At 40.9% G+C, this 22,520-nt stretch overlaps 1 protein-coding gene across 6 annotated transcripts in view; it reads left to right on the top strand.

Moving 5' to 3' along the window:
• The window catches only part of ano2b (anoctamin 2b), a 124,968-nt gene that overhangs the window by 5,771 nt on the left and 96,677 nt on the right, over positions 1-22,520 (top strand). For 4 of the 6 annotated variants that reach the window (XM_088646436.1, XM_088646438.1, XM_088646435.1 and 1 more), the window contains exons 3-4: positions 1,176-1,511; positions 22,191-22,289. In XM_088646436.1, the coding sequence (XP_088502562.1) occupies positions 1,176-1,511; positions 22,191-22,289 (435 nt within the window). Of the gene's footprint in view, positions 1-469; positions 812-1,175; positions 1,512-22,190; positions 22,290-22,520 lie in introns of those variants that run through there. The other 2 variants (XM_088646440.1, XM_088646439.1) reach the window with 1 other exon arrangement.

Here is a 22,520-nt window from a genome sequence, read left to right as displayed (position 1 = left end):
TGTTCGGTGTACAACTAATTATTGTTTGTGACCATACTGTTATAGTTCTTTATTTTAAATCGAATTTAGGAGCCCCGGCGCAGAAACTGCAAAGAACGGACATCTATACGGTACATCTCGTTGCTCCAAAGAGTGAAAGTCCACATCCCGTACTGTAGTCGACGTTTTCTGGATGGTGCTCCAGTTGTGTCCACTTTAAAATGTTAAGTGTGTGGGCGTTGAAATCGGCAGTACGCACTTCACAGTACCTGAACAAGAAGACGGCGCAAACGAATTGTAATCTTTCAGTTCAGGGCATAAAACCCCTCAGGCGCTTCAGTAGGGTTTTCTGTAAAAGGAAGAAACCGGTTCCGAACTGAGAGGTGTTGATATGAGGCCTCTAAATTAATATATATATATATATGTGCACATATCACGAAGCAACAGATGATAATTAGGTTGCTATAGGGCACACCCTGGAGCCGGTTTGTTCCAGACAAGTGTCTTGGGCTCCCAGAGGCAGCATCCTCCGTTAAACGCAGAGTTTCTATGGTGATCGGCAGTTGAACCACAGCCTGCCTTAGTCCCGACGAACTGCTAGCAGAGTGCAGCGCCCGAATCTGAGCAGATGGATTTCATGTGCCTCATTGTGAGACGTTAAAGCGCCTGTTGACAGCTGGTCTGCATTGTCCAACTTCTTCTGGGAGAATTAAAAAACAAACAAACATCGGGATGAGTTAACTGCACCTCTTTTTTTGTGCCTTAGAAGGTCGTGGTTTTGTTCTTTTGGAAAAAGAACATGTTGGAGTCGCAAAGTATTAATAAAATCCCCGTAAGTACGTGGACGGGAATGCAATCGGGATAACTCGCATTTTGCTGGAGGTTAGGGGATTCCAAGCCTGGGAATGCCCTGCAGAAAGCTTTTCTGCTTAAAATCTGGGGGAAACTGCCAGTTCCTTGGTACACCTGAAAAACGTTTTGTTTCGGTTTTTGTTAATAGGGTGCATGGAAATGTATTTCAGGATGTCGCATTTCATTTGTTAGTTTAGTGGGGTTTTTTATTATTTAAGTGTTATTTAGTGATGAATTCCATATTTGGGAATGAGACACGATGAAATTCCCCCCCCCCCCCCCCCCCATTTTCTTAGGGAATTTAGATAACGCACGCAATGTAATGTAATGTTTTTTTTTTTCAGATTGTCAACAACTTCCTCGAAGCGGCGCAGCCGGACACAAGGAATGGTTTGTACTTTAGTGACGGAAAAAGAAAAGTGGACTACGTCTTAGCCTACCACTACCGAAAGCGCAGCCCCCAGCTGAGCACACCGGGCGCCCTGGGGCTGGCGGTGATCTCCAACGGTAGCTATGGGAACCCAGACGAGAAGAAAGACACCCAGGCGGTGCACAGCTCCCAGGACGTGGTGGTGGACGTGACGCCCCAGGACGCTGTGGAGGAGGAGAAAATGCGGAGCAGGGAAGAGTTTGAGAAGAACCTCATGGAAGCGGGGCTGGAAATGGAAAAGGATAAGGAGGTAGGGAAACCTAAAGTACCACCTTTTGGGGAGGTAGCCGGAGCGCATGGCGAAAACATGCAATCTCCACCCAGACAGCATCCCAGGTCCAGAATTAAGACCCCTGCCCCACTGCCTCACACTCACTGATTCATAATTCATTATACAATTCGCATTTTAGGAGACGTTAGAAAGTCCCCCACAGACATACAGCCAGGCCATTCTATTCATACTGTACGTGGTGTCGTCACAGTCTTTGCAGATATTAAACCAGAACAAGCTTTGAAATGTGCAGTAATCTATAGGCAGTCGGCAAGTATTTTTAAACGTTAATATTGGTAATTACTGTGTTTGCTGGTGAGAAGTGTTTTTAGAGGTGTTGGTACCCTGTTCCTGTATGATCCTGGACGAATCCAAATTTTTAATGCGACCCTCAGACACCTTGGTATGAAAGTGTAATCCAGACACCTCTCTTTTTGTAATGACGTGTTTCCTACTCGCTCGTCTAAATGGATTTCTTTTTCGTTCCTGGTTGTGACCCTATGTGCTTAGTTTCCCTGCTGAGTGTCCCCTGGGTTGATCCCCAACCATACATTTGAACATTTTAGATGCTTGGATGAAATCTTCTCTAGATCTCTCTTGTCCTAGAATAAAGACATGCAGCTTCTTGATCTTGTCTGATCTTAATGCTGTTTAAGGCTGGGCCTGGTCAATAGTGGCGTGTGAGGCCTGAAAAGAAAACTAGGCTGATGTAAGAGAGAGAGATAGATCACTTTATTGGCCATGTACGATTTCTTGCATTAGGAATGTCTTTTCAGAGACCCCAGCTTGCTCTCCATTAGAGAGACGGATAGGGAGAGAAGCTGGGGCTCAGAGTTCAGGGTCAGCCATTTATAGGGTGCCCCTGGAGCAGTTGAGGTTAAGGGCCTTGCTCAGGGGCCCAACGGAGTAGGATTCCTCTACCGGCCACGAGATTCGAACCGGCGACCTCCCAGCCACAGAGCCACCACACTGCCCCAAGCTGTGCCCCACCTCCCCATGTAAGAGGCATTGGTAGTCTAGTAGGTGGCACACGGTGGCCTGTGGACAAGGGGACACTGTTCAGCAGCCAGATTGCATCCCTAGTGATCCATCAAGTCATGTCAAGTGGCCATAGAAACAGGAATCGGAAAGCAGTGGTTTGCAGGCAGACCTGTCATCAGGTTCATAAGAACTGATGGATTTTGAAATGGAGTAACACAAATGGGCAGAAATGTGGGTTTCCAGGACCAGGAAATTGGGAAATCCTTCACCTACACTCTTAAGTAATCATCAGGATTCATTTTAGTCGAGAGTCAGACTGTGATAGCCAGTCTCCCACTGGGATGTCCTTCCTCTCTAGAAACCATGCTGTTGATAAGTGATGCGCTTTGGCTACGCGTCATGCTGAAATATGACACTGTGTGCAGTATCATGTCTAGGTACTCATGGTGCAGCTTGGGTGTCCAGAAACGGGCCCGTGTATTTATCGGTTCACCATTGTGGTTGACGAACTTAATTTTTTAATCTTTTCTTATCATTGTGCCTTCCAAAACTTTGAAAACAGTTCAGTGTTTAACCTGGCAGACTTCAGGCTGCTACCAAACTACGCATCAGGCTTTTTATATAGAGTATTACATGCTACAGTAGATAAATATCCTATCGTGTATTTTATCTTAAATTCATCCCCCTGGGGATGAATAAAGTATTTTTGAGTTGAATTTAATTTTTAAAAGCTTCTCATTGGTTTTTCTAGGTAAATGTGTACTGTGGTTTATGTATGTTTCAGATAATATATTCTCCTCTGGATATGTCAGTACATTGGCTCTTCCTTAGGCAAATGAAACTCCATGTAAAGCTTTCTGACTTTGATGCTTTAGCAATGAAACCTCCAGTTATTTTATATCGGAGGTTACATTTTAACTGATGCAAATCTTTTGTTTATTTAAATGCTTCTATATAGCCCCCTCCCTCCCCCTTCAAATTCATTTTCTTTAACTTTACCCTTAGTGCTTAGTAAAACTACAGATACAGTAAAAGCATGTAAGAGTATTGCATTGTAGTTGCAGGTACAGTAGTGCCAAGTTCCTGCAAATATATTTGATGTTAATGCAGACTTTGATCAGTCTGAGCTAAAACATGGTCTTTTGAGGCTATTGTGATGCTTGCTCTTTTTTGCCAGCTTTGGTTGGTTTTGTTCCTTCTGTCGACTGACACCATTTTCAGCGGAGGACCAAAGTAGAACAATTGCATTTCTGTCATTTTGAAAAATCTTGTTGCACTCGGTAACATCAATGTTTAATATGTGATGAATGTAAAAGGATAATGCAGACTCTTATGTTGAACTCCTTCATATGAGATGGTTTCTTTTTGAAACTATGGTGTAATGTGAACAGCCCAGCTGGTTAATTTAAAAACTAGTATGTACTAATGGCTTGTTTTAGCATGGGGAATGATTAAGCTGAAATGTGTTTGTCAAATTTCCTGCTGAATGTTAATTGACTGATTATCATTGGCACGTAATGCAAGACACAGGGTTTGCACGGCTCTTTTCTTTTCATTGCATTGTTGCTCTTAATTACATAATCAACCTAATTATTTGCTGAACTGGGACACTCTTTCCTTTTTTCCCAGTCCCTGTCTCTGCTGTGAAGTTTCCTTCTTACTTCTCCCAGTTTTTGTTCAGTCATGCTTTGCTCTCTGATTTGGCCTCATTTCCGGAAGCAATGTGTTTCAGTTTTAATAAAGTGAACAGTCCAGTTATAGGCAGTTTATACAAAATACTGTTTAAAGAGTGGGCACGGGGGAGTAGCACAGTTGTCTTGCTGTGACAGGGTCTCGGGATTGACTCCAGTCTTGGAGTCATTCCATTCAATGTGGATTTTTCTCTGGGTGTCGCATCTAGTGAATTGGCTAACTTGGGAAAATACTTTTAAGCATGCATTTTTCAGTTCATGGACAAAGATAGACCAATTATGCAAATTATTGTGGCAAAGTGCTGTCTGACTGATTTTATGTGACTGCGTAGCTGTAATATCTAGAGTAGAGCAGCTACAGTACTTTCCCTGATCAGCACCAGTTTGAATTGCACCAAAAACCTTTACAAATTGGTGAGATGTTGCGTTGTAGCCGGTAATTGTATTTGTTGATTTAGAGGACAGATGTCTCCGATCCGTTCGTTTTTGAGCCAAACTGTGGAAGGAAGATGCTAACGTGTGACTACTGTTCTTGTTGTTGGACCATTGTGTCTTAGGAGTGATGTAGATTATCCTCGGCTCTCTTCCACTTTCTGCCCGAAGGGTGGAGAAAGACTGATGGAAGTATTGGCTGTAGGGATGTCAAAACTAAGGATTTGATTGGACATTTGTCTTTTATAACCAGCACTAGCACCTTCACCATCTGAGTAAGAGACTGCTGCTTCTTTCTGATAGTAGCTCTTCTTTTGATTACAGTATTCTAAAGAGAAGGTTCCCCTGAATATCCTGAATTTTCTTCCATATTGATATGGACCAAGTACCTATTTGGCATTTCACCCTTTGTATTCTGTTTATGATGAATAGTTTGACTTTATGCTGCTACAAAAGTAAAGTTTTCTTGCATTCGTATCATGTGTTCATTGACGGTCCAAGCTTCTTTAAGATCCAAGGAGTTTTTGTTGCACAAGCTACAGTACATGTTGCTGTTTATGTATATAGCACCTTGACACATTTACAGGACATGACAGGACACTGTATAAAACTCGGAAAACATAAAAAGAAACGCTTTAAGCAGCCTTAACACATTTGTTTTAACATCCTGTGTTTAAACTATGCTTTAAGGATCGTATCCCCCTGTGCAAGCATGAGTCAATTTGCCCTTCTAATTCATTAACTATGAAGTCAGCAGTGTGCTCAAACCTAACCTACCGGGAAAACGCAGACCTACGTAAATGTTATCTTGCTGATTAATTTGGATTTGAACTTGTTGAACTATTGATCCTGTACATCAAAAATAAAGCCTTCTTATTCTCTGGTACTGGAAGTCCTGGTTGAGGTTATGGAAACTTTGTGCATTTATAGGAATTGCACTATAAAACTGAATAAATCTTTAGGATGAGTCTAAATAAATGAGCCTATTATAGAAAGATAAACAAGTCAATTAAGTTTTTTTTTTTTTTAGAGGCAGACTTGTAAATTTCAGAAACATACTAAAATCTGAATATTGGGGAAAAAAAACTCTTTAAAATAAGAAATAAAATTAGATTACATTAATTTATAAAATATGAACCTATCTAAAAAGACTTTCCTTGTGTTACATTGACTCTGACAGGTTACAATTAGGTGAAATCTTGTTCAAGTCAGATTTGGTTTATTCTGTCCATCACATTTGCCTACTGATGTACAGTAATGGCTGTTGATGCTTTTATGTCTTTGGCGTGTTTCTGTCATGGTTTCAGTGCATTTTCGTTACCCGTTGCACAAAACAGAAAATACAAATATTGAAATGAAAAGTGGACCAAATTTGAGATGCCTTACTGAAATATGTGTGCAATCACTGCATGATTCATAATTCTGTACTTATGCAGGACCACTAGGGGGAAAAAAATGCGCACATCATGACTGTGTGTGCTACTGCTGAATAAATATTAAAAGCCTGGATTAAATTTCACTGCTCAAGCTTTTGTGCTTTCTCCATTCATTTTCCACACTTGTGGGCAAGAGCTAATTACCTGAGCAATCACCCCTTCTTCCACAAACGGCCTCCGTTTTGTCTTTGTGCAGGTGATCAGTTCCCCAGCTGCATAACTTGGCTATTTTGGTTCAAATCTATGGGACCCTGACAAAATGCAGGGGGATTGGATTACTGTGTCAGCAAAAGTGCTGTTCAATTATTTATCGGCATGTGAAGTTTGATTGCAGAGGTGTACGGGAGCCACAAAAGCCCAAGACAAAGTAGAGCTGGCCATTTGCTTGTCTCCTGTTCGTGGTATGAATGTAAAACACATTTTTTTCCAGTTACAGAGCATGGGCTTGACTGCCTCTGGTCTCTTATGGATCTTTATGAGATGTAACTCCTGGACAGGTGTAATGAAGCATGTTAAAGGGGGAGCTGGTGTTTTGATGGAGTGTGTTTTTCCTCTGGAATGTCTTTCCGTGCTGCAGTAGAATTGTTACAGTGCAAGAGTAATTAATTAAATATCATCTCGCTATATAAAAGGTCATTGGGGTCTATTCTTTTACTAGAATCGTATTTTAATGTTGAATTTTAGAATCGATGCTTCAGATTTGCTATGACTCTTATCTTGCCTTCAATGCATTGGTGCATCCCTGGTCTGTGTGCGGGGGTGTTTTTTCACCCAATGCATCATTTGTCTGACCTCAGGAACACAATCAAGAGATTGTCTTTATGCCATTTTGTTGCAGGCTTCACATTTGCACATTCAGCAATCTGGAAGTGGTGTGTTATAGATGATGCCATTTCCTGGGACAGTACAAATTCTGCCTCCAAAAATCCTAACCAGTGAGCGGTCCACTTAAATGAGTCTCTTACTCTTTTATTGATGTTTAGCTTCTGGAGTGGTTAGTTCTAGTGCCTGTGGACTGTTTGTCCACTGTTCTAAACTGGGGTGTCTCCTGTCCCCTCTTGTGAAATTCCCAGTGTTTGGATTTTTGACATGAGTCTTACTGATCACAGACGCTTTGTCTCTCTCGGGGGTTTGAAGTGGGACCCGTTCTGATGTTGGGTTTATTAAGTCTGGTGCTCCCTAAGAGCTTGACACAGGATCCCCTTCTATTCAGCATTTTCACGTTCCCATTTGGGGATCCGATTGGTAAAAAACACTGTCATTCATTGTATTTTCAACCATTCAGAGCCCTTAGAGGGCGAGACTTCCTCTAGAAGCCTCAGGCTGCATTCCGCCTGCATTCTAGCTGTCAATCATTGACTCAGGGGTAATCAGTTTCTTATCTGTGGTCCTTTTTTTCACACCAGAAGGCAACTCTGAGGTTTTTTTTCAATGCCTAGCAGCAGAAAAAGGCTCTCTAGCACTGTCTAAAAGTTTTTATAGCAATAACAATGTTTTTTTTTAATTGTTATTGCTTTCAATATTTTTTTATATGTGAGATATATATCATTCCAGGTCTAGTCTTCACAAAACATCATGTAGAATTTTTTTGAATTGATCAATTTGTCCCAGATTCTTATTCAAGCTAGTAGACGCCTACAACAAGGTTTTTAAATCATTTTCAGCTACCTGACAGGCCTAGAATTGAAAATTCTGACCTCTGAAGACCAAAACAAAATTTCTGCCTACTGTTTTTTTTTCTTTCCATGTTTGTCTGCTGAGTGGACACATTAAGAAATGCAAGAAATTTGACTGTTCACATTCAAGGGGGTTAGCTTCAATTTAAGACCTGAACCAGGCTCCTGTTATGTTCTGCTGCAGAGATATAACAAAATGTTTAAGGGGTGAAATTCCAGGTGGACATTGGCTAAAAGGGTCTTCGACAACATGAGATACAGTATCACAAGCTGCAGGTGTGGCTTGGGAAGCCTCCACGTTCGTTTCCATTTCCATTTTTATACTGGACTTTTTTTTTTTACTGTTGGGATCCATGGTGTCAGTAGAGGGATGATGGAGGCTTGGAGATCTGCTGCTGATGCAGTCAGGGCTTTGTTTCATGGGGTTCCTGTGTAGATGCCAGCAGCTACTGTCCGATATCACCCTGCAACTCACCACTGGCATCTCACAGACTCTGGTTATTAAAAATCCCAGGGTATTTCTTGAAAAGAGTAGGGGTGTTAACCCTGGTAAACCTGGTCAAATTTTCCCCTGGCCTTTACCAGTCATGACCTCCTAATCCCCATCTCTGAACTGGCTTCATCACCCTGCTCTCCTCTCCTTATTATTATTATTATTATTATTATTATTAGGGTCATATGTATTCAAACTCCTGTAGTTAGTATTTTGTAAATGCCTCTCTGGCAGGGATTACACTGACAAGAGTCCTCCTGTGTTGTGCTGTGCTGTGAGGCAGTTTGGAGGGAGTATTTTTAATCATTCCATCAGGCAGATGTCCGCTGGGTCCTTCATACCCTTTGGGTTGTGTTTCTGAGCTGCCTCCTTCCCACCTCAAGCGTTTTGTTGGATGGAGGTCTGGAGAATGAAATGGCCACTCTGGAATATCTATCGTATGTGCAGTAAACCTCTTTGTTAATGTGGATGTACTGTACTGTATAGACATCACTGTCATGCTTGAGATCCACCATCATGCCAGAATGTCCATTTACGGTTAAGCTTGAGCTTGTTGGCAGAGGAATCTAGGTTTTTGGCCAAAATGTCCTGGTACATGATTGATTCCCCTAATCTTACCAAGGGCAGCAGGATTCCTTGGAGTAAAACGTACTGAATATACTTTAATATTATAATTAAAACATACAAAAAATATAACGGACCCCCCGCCACACTTGAATAATGAGTCTTCAGGGCTTAATATTTTTGCCAAACACTTGGCAACAAAGCAACTCCCTTTGGGAATTCTCAAAATGTCATAAGTGCTACCTTTGACGTTGTTCTGGATTGTCACACTTTTTTAGCCTAGAGAGGGGAGGCTAATTGCTTGTCCCTGCTGAGCTGTGAATGCCACAGTAATTGGAATCTGTCTCCCAGTTCTTCATGGATTTTATGTGCTTTACCTTTTGTTTGTTCCGGAGTGAGGGTGTTGTAGTAATAATAATTAATTAATAATTGCTTACACTTATATAGCGCTTTTCTGGACACTCCACTCAAAGCACTTTACAGGTAATGGGGACTCCCTTCCACCACCATCAGTGTGCACCTGGATGATGCAACGGCAGCCATAGTGCGCCAGAACGCTCCCCACACACCAGCTCTCAGTGGGGAGGAGAGCAGAGTGATGAAGCCAATTCATAGATGGGGATTATTAGGAGGCCATGATTGGTAAGGGCCAATGGGAAATTTGGCCAGAACACCGGGGTTACACCCCTACTCTTTTCAAAAAACGCCCTGGTATTTTTAATGACCATAGAGAGTCAGGACCTTGGTTTTAAGTCTCATCTGAAGGACGGCGCCTGTTTACAGTATAGTGTCCCCGTCACTATACTAGGGCATTAGGACCCACATGGACCACAGAGTGAACACCTACTGCTGGCCCCACTAACGCCTCTTCCAGCAGCAACCTTAGTTTTTCCCAGGAGGTCTCCCATCCAGGTACTGACCAGGCTCACACCTGCTTAGCTTCAGTGGGCTGCCAGTTGTGAGTTGCAGAGTGATATGGCTGCTGGCAGCTCTAAGGTGAATTAGGTGATTATAGGCGACCAGCCACAGGCACCTTGGGCTGCAGACTCTGCCCCGTGCTGCTGGCCTTAGGGCGTGCATGGCTTAGATGCGGTTATCAGTTTCCATGACCGCCCTCCCTTACTGTTAGTAAAATTCAGTTGATGTAGATGCATGTCACCACCACAGTCATACATAAGGACATTCGTTCTGTATAACGGAGAGTGAATCTAGATAACCTGTGTGAATACAAATGCGTTTTTCCTGCTAAACAGAAGCCAGTACATCTGCTGCATGGAATTGTCTTATAGAATTGTATTGCATTTTATACACACATACTGTACAACTGTGGCACATACCTTTAGAATAAAAAAAATTCCTGTAGGATATTTTTCAGTTCTCACCTGGAGACGTGGAAGCAGTGAGACTCCTCTTTTTTAAGTGGACTGTAGTTTTCAGGTTTACTGCAAGCCAATCAGTTTAAGATTAAATGTTTTTTGGAACAATACATCATTTTTTCCATAGTTGGTAACTCCCTCTCATGTACGGTACTAACACTAAATTAACTTACTGTAGTTTAAGTGATTTCTCAAAAAAATGTTTAAGTAACTCCGTTATGACAGTCAAGACTATAAGGTATCTAATGTTAAGCATCTGGAGTAAAGAGTTCTAGAAAAGCATGGTGTTTCTTTTTAATCCTACCACCTCAAAGGTGGTAGTTTTCAAATACCACCTCAAAAAAAAAAAAATCAGGGGAAATTAATATTGATTGTAAAGCAGTTTTCTCAATCATTTCTAATCGGCACTGTAACATTCTCAAGGTTTCGTATGAAGTGTTGGAAATATTGAACCCGTTTCACATTTCCTTTCTTGCAGAGAATGTTTTTTCTCGGGTATGTGCCACGGTTGCACAGTATGTCTGTATAAACTGCAATACAGTTCGATACGTGAAATGATTTGCTTTCTGAAAGCCTCCTTCCAGAAGAGCTTCAGATTTTAAATGTTTTTTTTCATGAAAATGTAAAATGCTGGCATTTTGAATTGGCTGGAGCATGGAACATAAAACTTGCAGACAATGGAAGGCCTTGCAGCCCATCTTCTTCATATGATAGTTTTAGTTGCTTGAGTGGTAGTAACTACTGCTAAAGTAGTAGTTTCTACTAAATTTCAACTAGCCATGTCTCAAATGTTCCCAGAGTTTGGGTCGTAGCCACATAAATAGGAAGCTCGTCCAAAGACCCTCGCCACTCTGTCTAAAGAAGAGCTTCTTCTCGATCATGAATGATTTCCCTTTTGCTTTCCAACTGCGATCACATGTCCTTGTTTGACTGTGAGTGTGAAATAGTCCCCTGCATTGGTTCTTTCTATACCCCTGTCGAGGGAGGTCTCTGTGAACTTTGAACGTACTTTTTCAGTCTTTTATAAGGTGGACATTCAGAACTGCTTTGAACTGGATTGGAAGAATGCTGGACACAAGGGCTACTGTATAATTCTAGACTGTTATAAAGGAACGTGTGCTGCAAAACTAAGTAACCAATAGTGTTAAAAGAAGTTTTTTTGTTGGCAAATGGGGAAGATGAAGATCAGTGTGATTCTGGAATGCCGCCAATCTGATAAGCACAGGGTAGCGTGATCGAACAGTCCTTAAATATTTTTTTCTGTTATCTGATTGAATCACTTTGAGGTAAAATACACCAAGCATCTCTGTGCATTTCACTTCTGGGCAAATGCAATAAAAACTTCTTTTAACGTCCAAGACGACTCCTGACCGTCTTAAGGGGAAGCTGGAAAATTTCTCCAGCACCCCTTAGGATCATACTGTACAGTATATATCTGAGTTTCAATCTTTGTTCTGGATTGAAGGAACTTTAACCCCCCTTATCCTGTCTCTATTATGATTCTCTGAGATCAAGATTGCTCCCTTTTCAACTAATTCTAAAGCTACAGTATGATATCCATTTTGTGGTATAGTGCCCATTACAGATCATAAAGGGAGGCATTACTAGTGCATTGTTAAACTGCCCTGGATTTAAATGTAATACTTTTTACTATTACACAATTTATTATGTTTGGATTGCTATTTCTTCTGCACATTGTCATGATGCATAGAAGAATGCACCCCTTTCATGTGTAGCCCTGAATCAACCTTACAGTATTGTATGTGAAGTGTATGTTTCTTCTGCCAAAATCAGTGGTAAATTTCATTTGCTCTGTATCAGACCACTTTGGATGGCGTGCTGCTGTTGTTTTATGAACTAGCTTTCAATCTGTGTGCAAACATTGCCTTGTGTTCTTATGGCTTTTAATTTGTTTTAATTTGCCTTTTAAAAGGGATCATATTCAAGGCTTTCTAAAACTCTTCATATACAGTATATCATGTTTTATTCGATATGCTTGTTGCCTGTTCATAGAATCTGTGCACGCCAATTCAACAGGACCTTCCCCTTTCTGAATTCATGTTGGCCGTCTGTTAAAATGTCGCTCTTATTCAGTGTCCTCCTAATTTTGCTCTTTACCTGGAAGATAAATTAGATTAATTTATTCATCTGGGTTTAGGGCGGTGCATTGGTTAGCAGTGCTGTCCTGCAGGGCTAGGGCCCTGGGTTCAGTTTCTGGGATATGTCCTCAAATGCTCTGATTTCCTCCCACAGTCCAGAGAGACATACTGGTGGATTAATTGGCTGCTGAGAAAACTGGCCCTGGTGTGAGTGTTTGTGTCTTTGCCTGTGTGTCCAGCGATGGACTGGTGTCCTGCCCAGGGAGTACCCTGCCTTGTACCCATTGCTTGCCTGGATAGACTCCGGCTCCCATTTAATTGGACAAAGTGGTTAGAAAATGAATGAATTGTATGAGATTTCATTTCTCCAGTCTATAGATAGTCCCCCCATTCTACGTGAGACCTGAAATAGCCTAGCCAGGGGTCTATGAGTCCTTTATTTCCTTGATTATGACCGGAAAACGCTATGGAGCCCTGCTAGGAAGTTACTGTTAAAATTAACCGATATGGATGAAGCTTGTTCTACAACATGCGTTGTTATCAATGTCTTCTACTGGCAAAAAGTGTGAAATATTAATTTCGCATGTTTACTGTATCTTTATTAATTAACTAATCACATAGACTATGCCTGCTTTTAGATAGAACTTCAGGAAAAATAGCTTCACTGTTTTTTTTTTAATTATTTTTGGTTATTTTTGGACTCTGCTGCAATAGTCTTCCCTCGTGGCAATTCGACCGCTCTGTATACACTTTTCCATCTTTGAACTTTGGACTCCTACACAGTCTTTAGAGAGCTTTCTACCTTTGATTTTTATTTCTTAATATAGTTATCTATTTAACCTTTTAGGCCATTCTTTCCAAAACCTGAAGTACTTTGGTTTCAAAAACAAAACAAAATATGCCCATTCATCTTCTAGAGGCTGTAGTGCTCTTTTCTCAGTTCACTGCACGTAACCTCGGCCTCATTCCTGTATACAGTAGATTAGATTAAATAACATCACTTTATTGGCCAGATACAATTTCTTGTATTGGGAATTTGTCTTTTCGCAGAAGCCAGCTTGCTCTCCATGAGAGACACAAACAGGTGGAGAAGCTTGGTGTCGGAGCGCAGGGTCAGCCATTTATACGGCGCCCCTGGAGCAGCTGGGGTGAAGGACCTTGCTCAGGGGCCCAACGGAGTAGGATTCCTCTGCCGGCCGCGGGATACGAACCAGGAACCTTCCAGCCACAGGCGCAGATCACAGAGCCACCACACCGTGTGTAGTGTGCTTCTCTAAAATGTTCACTCTGTATCCCAACCATTGCCTTCTTGAACTCTGTCCTGTAATTAAGTGACTTGTAGCAGTGCTGGAACCTGATCATCTCTTAGTTGCAAGTTTCCATCTCTTATTTACTGGGGTCAACTTCCTCCCAGATCATTGACTGATTGTCTTGTAGTAACACTGGCTCTCATAATTACCTTGTGCCACGGCATCAGCACATATTTGTACAATATACTGTAGGTTTGGATATTGGGGGGTGGGGGGGGGGGGCTTTTTCCTTTAATTCAGTTTACAAATGTGCAACTCGTTAGACTTCTTCAATACACAGAATCTAGAGACCTTAATCAAAACCATCTAGTGCAACACAAGGCAATCTACTGTAGGTAAGATTCAGCAATGGGTAGATCAATGAGAAATAAAGTACAATATCAGTGGATGTGTAAAGTTTTCCATACATGCAAAAATGCAATAGGCTCTCTCTGGACTGATCTCAGTAATAGATTTGCTATGCGTTTTATGTGTGATCCACCAAGGGGATCGTGGTTAATTAATCGAGGAAAGTCTTGAAAATAAATGAGGATATGCAGTTTTTTTTCTCTTCCTAAAGTCTAGTCCATCATTTCCTTTCTCTTTTAGAGGCAGGCAAGACTGGTGAGGTGATGGGGATAAAAATCAATTTAAAGCAATTTAAGACTGCGTACATTTGAAATAGACAATAGAATTGCTCCTGAATCTTTATGGAACAAACTGGAGAACACGGCAGGTGTGTATAGCAGAAAGTGCAATCAAATCTGCATACAGGAATGATGACGTCCCATTATTGGGGAAAATTAAGTTTTCTGTCTGAATAAGGCTGGTGCATGTCTGCTTTCTTACCTGGCTTGTTAAGGATCCAGCTCTGGGAACATGTTTGTAGTGATCTGCTCTGACTCAATGACCCAAAGAGAGTAAATAACACTGGAATCATTCAATCACAACATGATTGTTTTTGTTCATGGTTTAGATCTTTAAAAGACAGACTTCAAGTGAATAAGAACGAGCCTAAAAAAGAAAAAAAAACACGCTGGGGTAAATAAAACTAGACAGTATTGGGGCCCTGGGTTGAGTTCCATGGGGCGTTACCCGTGTGAAGTTCATATGTTCTTCCCATGTTCATGCATGATATGCTGGTACTGTAGGTTAGTTCGCTTCTGGGAAAATTGGCCCCGAGTGCGTGCATATGTTTGCACTCTGATAGGCTGGCATCCTATCCAGGGTGTACCCTGCTTTGTGCCCGTTGCTTGTCGGGATAGGCTCTGGCTCCCAGAGTTGGAAGAAGCAGTTAGAAATGGGGATGGATTTGTGTTTGCACACTTTGAAGGGTAGTAGCAGACAATCAAGAAAAAATCATGCCAGCGGTACATTTAGCAAAGCCTTTGAAAACGCTCTATTATAGAACAATAGAGAAAGAAAAGCTTGACAGAGTTCAAAAGAAACAAGGATGAGACAGACCATAGTGTCTACTGATCGGCAACAAAAAGCCAGGAGAGAAAGAAGGAATACAGAAGCAAGTACAGCAGGGCTATGAGAGTGATACAGTCCTAGAAATTATAGAAGCAAACAAAAATAAAAAATTGCAGATGTTGTCAATGATGTACTACGCACAGGTAGTCGCAAAGAAAGGAAGATAGTATGCCGTAACTTTTTTTTTTCTCTCTGGAGAACATGTTAAAGGGATAAAATGTGAAACCAAACAAATTGCTGAAGCAGATGACTCCATACAACAAGAAGTATATTGTTGCTTTTTACTATTGCCAACTAACTTGTTATTGCTATCTTTTTACAATTGAACAGTCACGATAAAGTGGGGGACGTTATGCAGGAACCCTGGGACAAAAGTCAAAATTCAAGTTGGGAGCAGGAAGTCAGGTGTTTATGGAGGCTTTTATGCGCACCTACAGTATGATTTCCCACAATCCTATATTTCACTGATCCAGGGATGGCTGAGTAAAAATCCCTTAAGGGCACAAGGATTTCAATGTTCGGATACCAGCATTTTGGAGATTTTAGTATATGAATTATATATGAATATGAATTAAGGCGTCACTTTAAGCATGAGCAAACAGCACTCAGTGGAGTTCTTACTATATATTTATTGAATGGATTCAAGCCATTCTCTTCTCAAGCCAATTCAAACATTTGTATAATGCATACCCCTTTTACTGAGTCACGTACACGGTTAAAATGACAAAGATGGAAGGAACAATATGAAATTGTCAGTCCTAGATGACAACACAGATTCTGGGAATGCATAGATGCATAGATGCTGATGACATTTAATATTTCCAGTGCATATACTGTACAGTAGTACACCCTTTATTTAAAAAGCTTGAGTGGAAAATCTCTGTTGGTTTTGTATCAGCTTTGTCCCCAAATCGCGCCATCACAGACGCACAGACATGCAAAGCCTTATGCTTGCTGGTACAGTTTTAAAAGCAAATATATTTGATTTCATGAGCATGATAACTGGTTCATTTTTCCAAGCTGGATATGTTTTTTAGAAGTGTTCTTTGCATCTACACCCTTAAAGTGTATGGAAGTACAGTAGAATTCCTGTTGTTCGTCGTCATGGATTGAGAAGAGGTGCTGTAGATCTTGCTCAGCTTACCAGTTCTTTGAACAAGCAACAGCACTAATGGATACAAACAGAGTATATGATATGGCACTGTAGATGTAGATTTTTTACAATGCTTTTGATGTAAAGATTTGATGAAATTGCAGACTTGCCATTTAGGATTAAGAATGTGTTAATGGAAATGGGGAAAACTGAGTGCAGGTGTGCACGATTGCAGTCATTGTAATATAATTGTAATTAGTGGAGTATCACAGGGGTGTGTACTATTAGGACGGCTCTTCCAAACGTACTGAATATCATCACGACCATCGAAACACCGGCAGGTGACATTTAATGTGGACAAATGCAGGACATTTCATGAAAGTAACAACATATCAAACTCTAATATTGAATATGCAATACTGAGTATTATGGAGACTCCTTACTTACTTTCATTAAAAAGTAGAAAGAAGAAATGCAGTGTTTCTGCCGTTGAAATACCTGAAGAAAGTTCAGTAGCCAAAACATTGTGTTGCTACTTTCTGCTTTTCTGCCTGCAAATGAACAAGGTCACTATGGCTGCTGTCACATCATACAGGTGAGGATGCACATTGGTGGTGGTGGTAGTATGATTGATTCCTCATGACCTGTAAAGCACTTTGAGTGGAGTCTCCAGAAAAGCACTATATTAGTGAAAGGAATTATTACATAAAGGTGTGTGTGTGTGTACTGTATAATGTCTTCCAACTGTTTTATCCAATACAGTGTTGTGGGGAAGCTGGAACCCATCTCGGCAAGCAATGGGCACAAGGCAGGGTACACCCTGGACAGGACGCCAGTCCATCACAGGGTAGATAGACACGCACACACTCCCACCAGGGCCAGTTTTCCCAGAAGCTAATTAACGTACTGGAACGTCTTTGGACTGTAGGAAAAACCCAAAGCACTTGGACAAAACCCACACGAACATGGGGAGAACATGTACCCCAGGAATCAGTCCCAGGACCCAAGCGCTGTGGTATCAATGCTTACCACAGTGCCATGGTGCTGTCTCGAAATCAAAGGATGGCATGCAGAAATTGTACATTGTTCATTAGGCCTCATTTGTGACACAGTGTACAATTGTGGTTGGCACAATACAAAAAATAATGGAATATCCTGCACAAACGGGCTTCATGGACTGACCCTGTTAACCTTAATTAGGATCTTGTTTTCAAAATCCTCAAAGACATCATTGCCAATATGCTAGTTTCTTTCAAGAAATGACTGCATATGATCCCTGGATCAATTAGCTACTAAATAAAAGCGGGGATGAATGCCCTTATTTGTAAACTGCCATTTGTCCTTAAGGTGTTATAATGATGTCGTTTTTATATTGCTAAAGGCTAGTTTGTAAAATACAGTATAATCCCTTGAAAACTGAAAACAAATTCTTGTTTTATTAATGTGTGTGTGTTTGTGCTGTGTATATATAGCATTTGTGTTATCGAACTCGGTACCGGCCCTGCTTTTGTAAGCAGGGATGTTCAAACTGTGCAATAGCATGACGTAATGGTAGTTTATATTACCAGATTCTTTTCTCCGATGCACGGAATAGATGTTATAAAGTTACTGTCCCACATGAATATCTAACATACAATATGGAATAACAAAGAGGAAGCTTTGTATTGTGCTTTTGGTTAACAATTCAGTCCATACTGCACCTGTTTCTTTTACATACCATGTACTAGCTTATTAATTGTGTAAACATGTGGAGGAACTACTGTATGTGCTTTGTGGATTTTATTTTCTCCTTGTGCGCGTGTATCAGAGAATAGTGCAGGCACAAGACAGGATACGCCCTGGAGCGTGTTTTGTGTTACTAGGATTATTGCAGATAAGGGACTTTTACTTGAAGAGGAAGATGGGGATCACGAAGTGTGGGATTTGTTGTTCTCTAAAGGTTGCCCGTTATTGTGTTTTAACTAAAAAAGCACAAGGGTAGCTGCAGTCCTTTGTTCAAATCATGTTTGTTGTACCCTGTCTCCTAAATGGTAAGGACCACTTGAATGCTCTTATGCAGAAAAGGTGAAAATGGCTTATTTTGCTCACCTTTCATTTATACATTTAATATATGTATATTTTTTCCTTTACATAACTGGCATGAAGGCTGACCATTTACACACTTCCCCTTTCTCTGAAAATAGCCAAAGTACATTTTCACCACCTGTTTACGGGAAAGGTATGATGTATGTTAATTATCGCTGTTCTTTCTCTTGAGAGGACACTGTACCATCTCTGTGTTTAATGAGACTGTGACTGTGGTGAAAGTCACTTGCTGTTATATACTTGTGTACAATACTTCAGCCACGGTGACTTCAGTGCACTAGACCTTAAGTGCGGACTTCAAAACGCCTCAGTACACCATTAATGAGATTTCCTTTTGTATGCACCGTCCATTTAAGCCAATAGTTTCAAATCGGGTGGAGATGTACAGTCAGAATCACTCATTAGCTGCAGGGCTAATTAATGTTTAATCAGGGATAATGAACAGGAAGGAGCTAGCATTATCAGTCCATGTCATACCTAGAAAAACCTAATAAATACTACAAAAAAACTAAAAATATCCTACTGTACATGTAGTACCCAATCTAGGTCAGACTAACTCTGTAAAGTGTCCGTTCTCATTAGTACAGTTAAGTCTCTTTTTGTCTTTACTTACTGATTTACTGTTCTGATTTATGCTGATATAAACTCCTCTTAAACACTGAAAACTTCCAGAGCTGCTGCTGCTGCATCTTCAACATAGGCAGCTTTTCCAAAGGTCACATTCCAATGAAACATTTATTGATGGATGAAGCCCTGATAATTGGGATCATTCATTCTAGCACGGGCGAAAGTGAATTTAAATCTGCAAACTTTGACCCGAGGTGAGAGTAATTTTTATGTTTTCAGCAAGTGGAAGAATGGATCTAGCAACGCTTATGGAATTACATTTCACCTCTGATTTAACTTATTATTTCAGTGTATTCATATAGGTTTGCATTTGGAATTTTGGACTTGTAAAACTACAAACGCTTGGAATAGCTTGCCTTTACTTTAAAGGTTTGTGACTGCCTTCATGATTATGACTGATTATGAGCGCCTGATGCAATTACTGTATGTCATTTCAGTAAATAAGCTTATTAACCCAGTTAGATATGTAGTCTTGGAGACAGCATGGAGCAACAAAGATGATATTCAAAGCTGTTCCAGCTTTAAGCAACAGATCTTGATTTACACTTTCCTTCTGGCACACTCATTTAGTTGTCTGTGTTCACCGTCTTGTACTGTGGGGACTATAGCAATGTAGAAAACTTCTAAAACTGCACTTGGATAATGTGAATTCTTTCACCATTCTTCTATTAGATTTGCATTTTGAGCCCAGCACTCATCATTTTGACCTTTATTCTTGATGTGGTCGCTTCTCTCTCCATCCAAGACAAATCATGTGTTTAAACTAATCTACAAACTTGGAAAGCACATTTCTTGACTAATACGATGAGGTTGCTTTTCCAAGCCTTTAAAGCAAGTCCTAAACTTATCTTCCACAGTGGCAAATTGAAATGCCTGTCACCCAGTCCGCAGAGTGAGCTGAAACCACCCAACATCATATTTGAGTGGGGTTTCAGTTGTATGACTAACTCTTTCCTGCTTCACACATGTGCACTTGCATCTGTTAGCCCTGTTCCATCGTGTTGTTATTTCTACTGATTTGTCCTTTTCTTTCTCCGTTATACCTTCTGTGTTATACTGGTCTGAGCTTCTTGGCCACGTCCCCAGTGTAAATGAGAATCTGTTCTCAGCTGACTCAGTTAATTCATTTTAAAGAATTGTTTGAAGGAGCAACTGTTGAAGGTGTCACATTTTTGAACATCTGAGACATTCTGATTATAAAGTAGCCACAGTACGCAGTAATTTTGTTTTTGACCTTGTCACGGTTTGGTATCAAACATTAGTTACATATCGGAGCCACAGGGAAGATACAGTACCCAGAATTCTTCAGCTCACAGCTCCAGCTGAACCGGTCTTCAGTGATGGACATTCAGAGAGCAGAGGATGGAAACAAATCTTTGTCCCAGCTTGTGGTTTTTCGACTTTTGGATCACATGTTGGACGTTGTCAGGAGACTGGATGTTATGGGATGCAAGAGGTCTCCCACAATTTCCATCGAGACACAGTGACCTCCATTTCTATATCCCATCAAAAAATGTCATTAAAGGCAGATTCTTAAAGGCTATGTAAGGGGGTGTCCTAAAAGACTTTATACTGGTCACTTTTCTACAACCATGTTTTCGGACTGGCCAAATTTCTTGCTGACGGAAATCCAGATGGTTTATACTGAGGCCGTTTCTGGAGAAAGTGGTGAAACTTATCTTCATCTAAACTATGACATATGATGGAGAAATACAGTACCAGCCACCCGTTGAAGAGGCCTCTGTAGCTCTCCGAGTCATACACCCAAGCTGTTGGGCCCTGGGAAAATATCTTTGTTGTTTGTTACTGCTGTAAGTTGGCTGGTAAATGTTCTTCCTTATTGCATGCTAATTGTTTTTGTTTGCCAATGTGATTTGAGACAGTGCATTACAATTAATATGTACAGTACACCACAAAACAACTGCCCGGCCTTCCATCACACAGATGCACTGAATCATTCTGGGCAGGTCACTTGAGTCTCCAAGCAACTGTGGTTTTGGCAACCATCCATGGGGAGAAAACCTGCTCTGCTTTCCTGGAAAATATGAATTCCCAAGGGCACTTAAACCTTTACCACACCTGGCACCTGATACAACACGAGAAAAAACAAAAGATGTTCTGTAATATTAATTAGGCCTATGAAGTGATCTCTTTCATCTTAAATTCTGTTTTTTAGTTCCTTATAAGAGGACATTTTAAAATACTCTAGGATACCCGTTTTCAAATAAGGTGTGCTGCTTGGTTTGATAAAGTACATCTGTTTGAAGTTAGTGGAAACGGAATTCCCTCCAGTTTAAAGAAAGCAGATGGAGACCTGCATCTTCGAGGCTTTTTGTGCTGGGGAAAACAAAACAATGACTTCACTGTTCTGAGATATGCAAGATTAAATAACAGTGTGTAGCAGAACACTGTCGAAGGTGTACTTCAGTTTGGAAAAACATGTTGTGCTGTCACACGGTTGTTAGTGGCCAACGTCACACCTGCGACACGGCAAAATAGGTACAGGTACATCTTGCATCTCCCAGTGCTCAACCAATTGTTTCACTTTGCTTATCGGTATAATGAAAATTGCCAGGAAATCCTGACAAAACATACTGTATTATGGAAACAGTTTTACCTTAAAAAAGCGCATGAGAAAGTATGCCCAGACTGTGTTAAGAAAACCTTGAGTCAAGCAGAATGATACAGTATGTTGCCATCTTTGTAGAAGTGATATAAATGATGACTAAATGTGGACAGTATTTTTGCAGGTACCTTGCTTTTGCTAGAGGTATGCCATTAATTTGTTTTCTTTGATTACCCCAAATGCACATCACGTCGCTCATCAATATGCTGTTTTTTGGCTTCGCATAAACCTGCACCTGAAATAAAAAATGTGTTATTTAGACCCTGTCACTCAGGTTAGGAGATGGTCAACAGAGATCTTTAATTCAATCAGTTGAAAGGGAGCATATCGCAGAGGAAAGGTTTCCCCTAGTACTCAAGACATGCTCACTGGACTGAAGTTACACTTTCCTTTTTATATATTAAAAGTAGGCAAGACTTTAATATATCAAAGGAACATACAGGGAAAGGGGCAGTGTCAGAAGTCAAACAAACAGGACCGGAAGATGCCATTTCGCATCCTACAATCTGTTTCAATTCTCTCTGGTTGAATGGGTGTGAGGAATCGCAGGCTTTAGTTTGCACCTAAGCCAGTGGTCTTGTGAAGACGACGGCGAACTGTCTGGACTTTTTGACTCGGTCTTCCACAACCCTTATTACTTCATAGCTTCTAAGCACTTCCATGTTTTAAGGTCTGAAATGTATGCACAATGTTTGTTTTGCTTTGCTTTCACAGAATAAAATCCAAGGCATAGGTTTTGTCCGACTCCACGCGCCCTGGTTGGTTCTGAGCCGCGAAGCAGAATTCCTTAAGATCAAGGTGCCCACCAAGAAGGTGCGTTTTCCTCCGTTACCCTTTCTTCTCGTGCCGAAACGGTTTCGAGTTCTGCACAGCGACTCTAAAGCCATCCCCGTTCCTGAATACCAAATGGAGTCGTGTGAGCTGTTGGGTAATCTTTCTCCCTCCGTTCCGTTCATGTTCATCTTTTGCTTTCAACTAATTGAAACAGGACATTTATGACAGACGGTACTGAAGGAAAGCTCTAAGCATCATCAAAGACCCCAC

Source organism: Lepisosteus platostomus, chromosome 9 (genome assembly GCF_059453375.1).
Source record: "Lepisosteus platostomus isolate fLepPlt1 chromosome 9, fLepPlt1.hap1, whole genome shotgun sequence".
Classification (NCBI taxonomy): Eukaryota; Metazoa; Chordata; class Actinopteri; order Semionotiformes; family Lepisosteidae; genus Lepisosteus; species Lepisosteus platostomus.
This window is presented reverse-complemented; position numbering and strand designations above follow the sequence as displayed.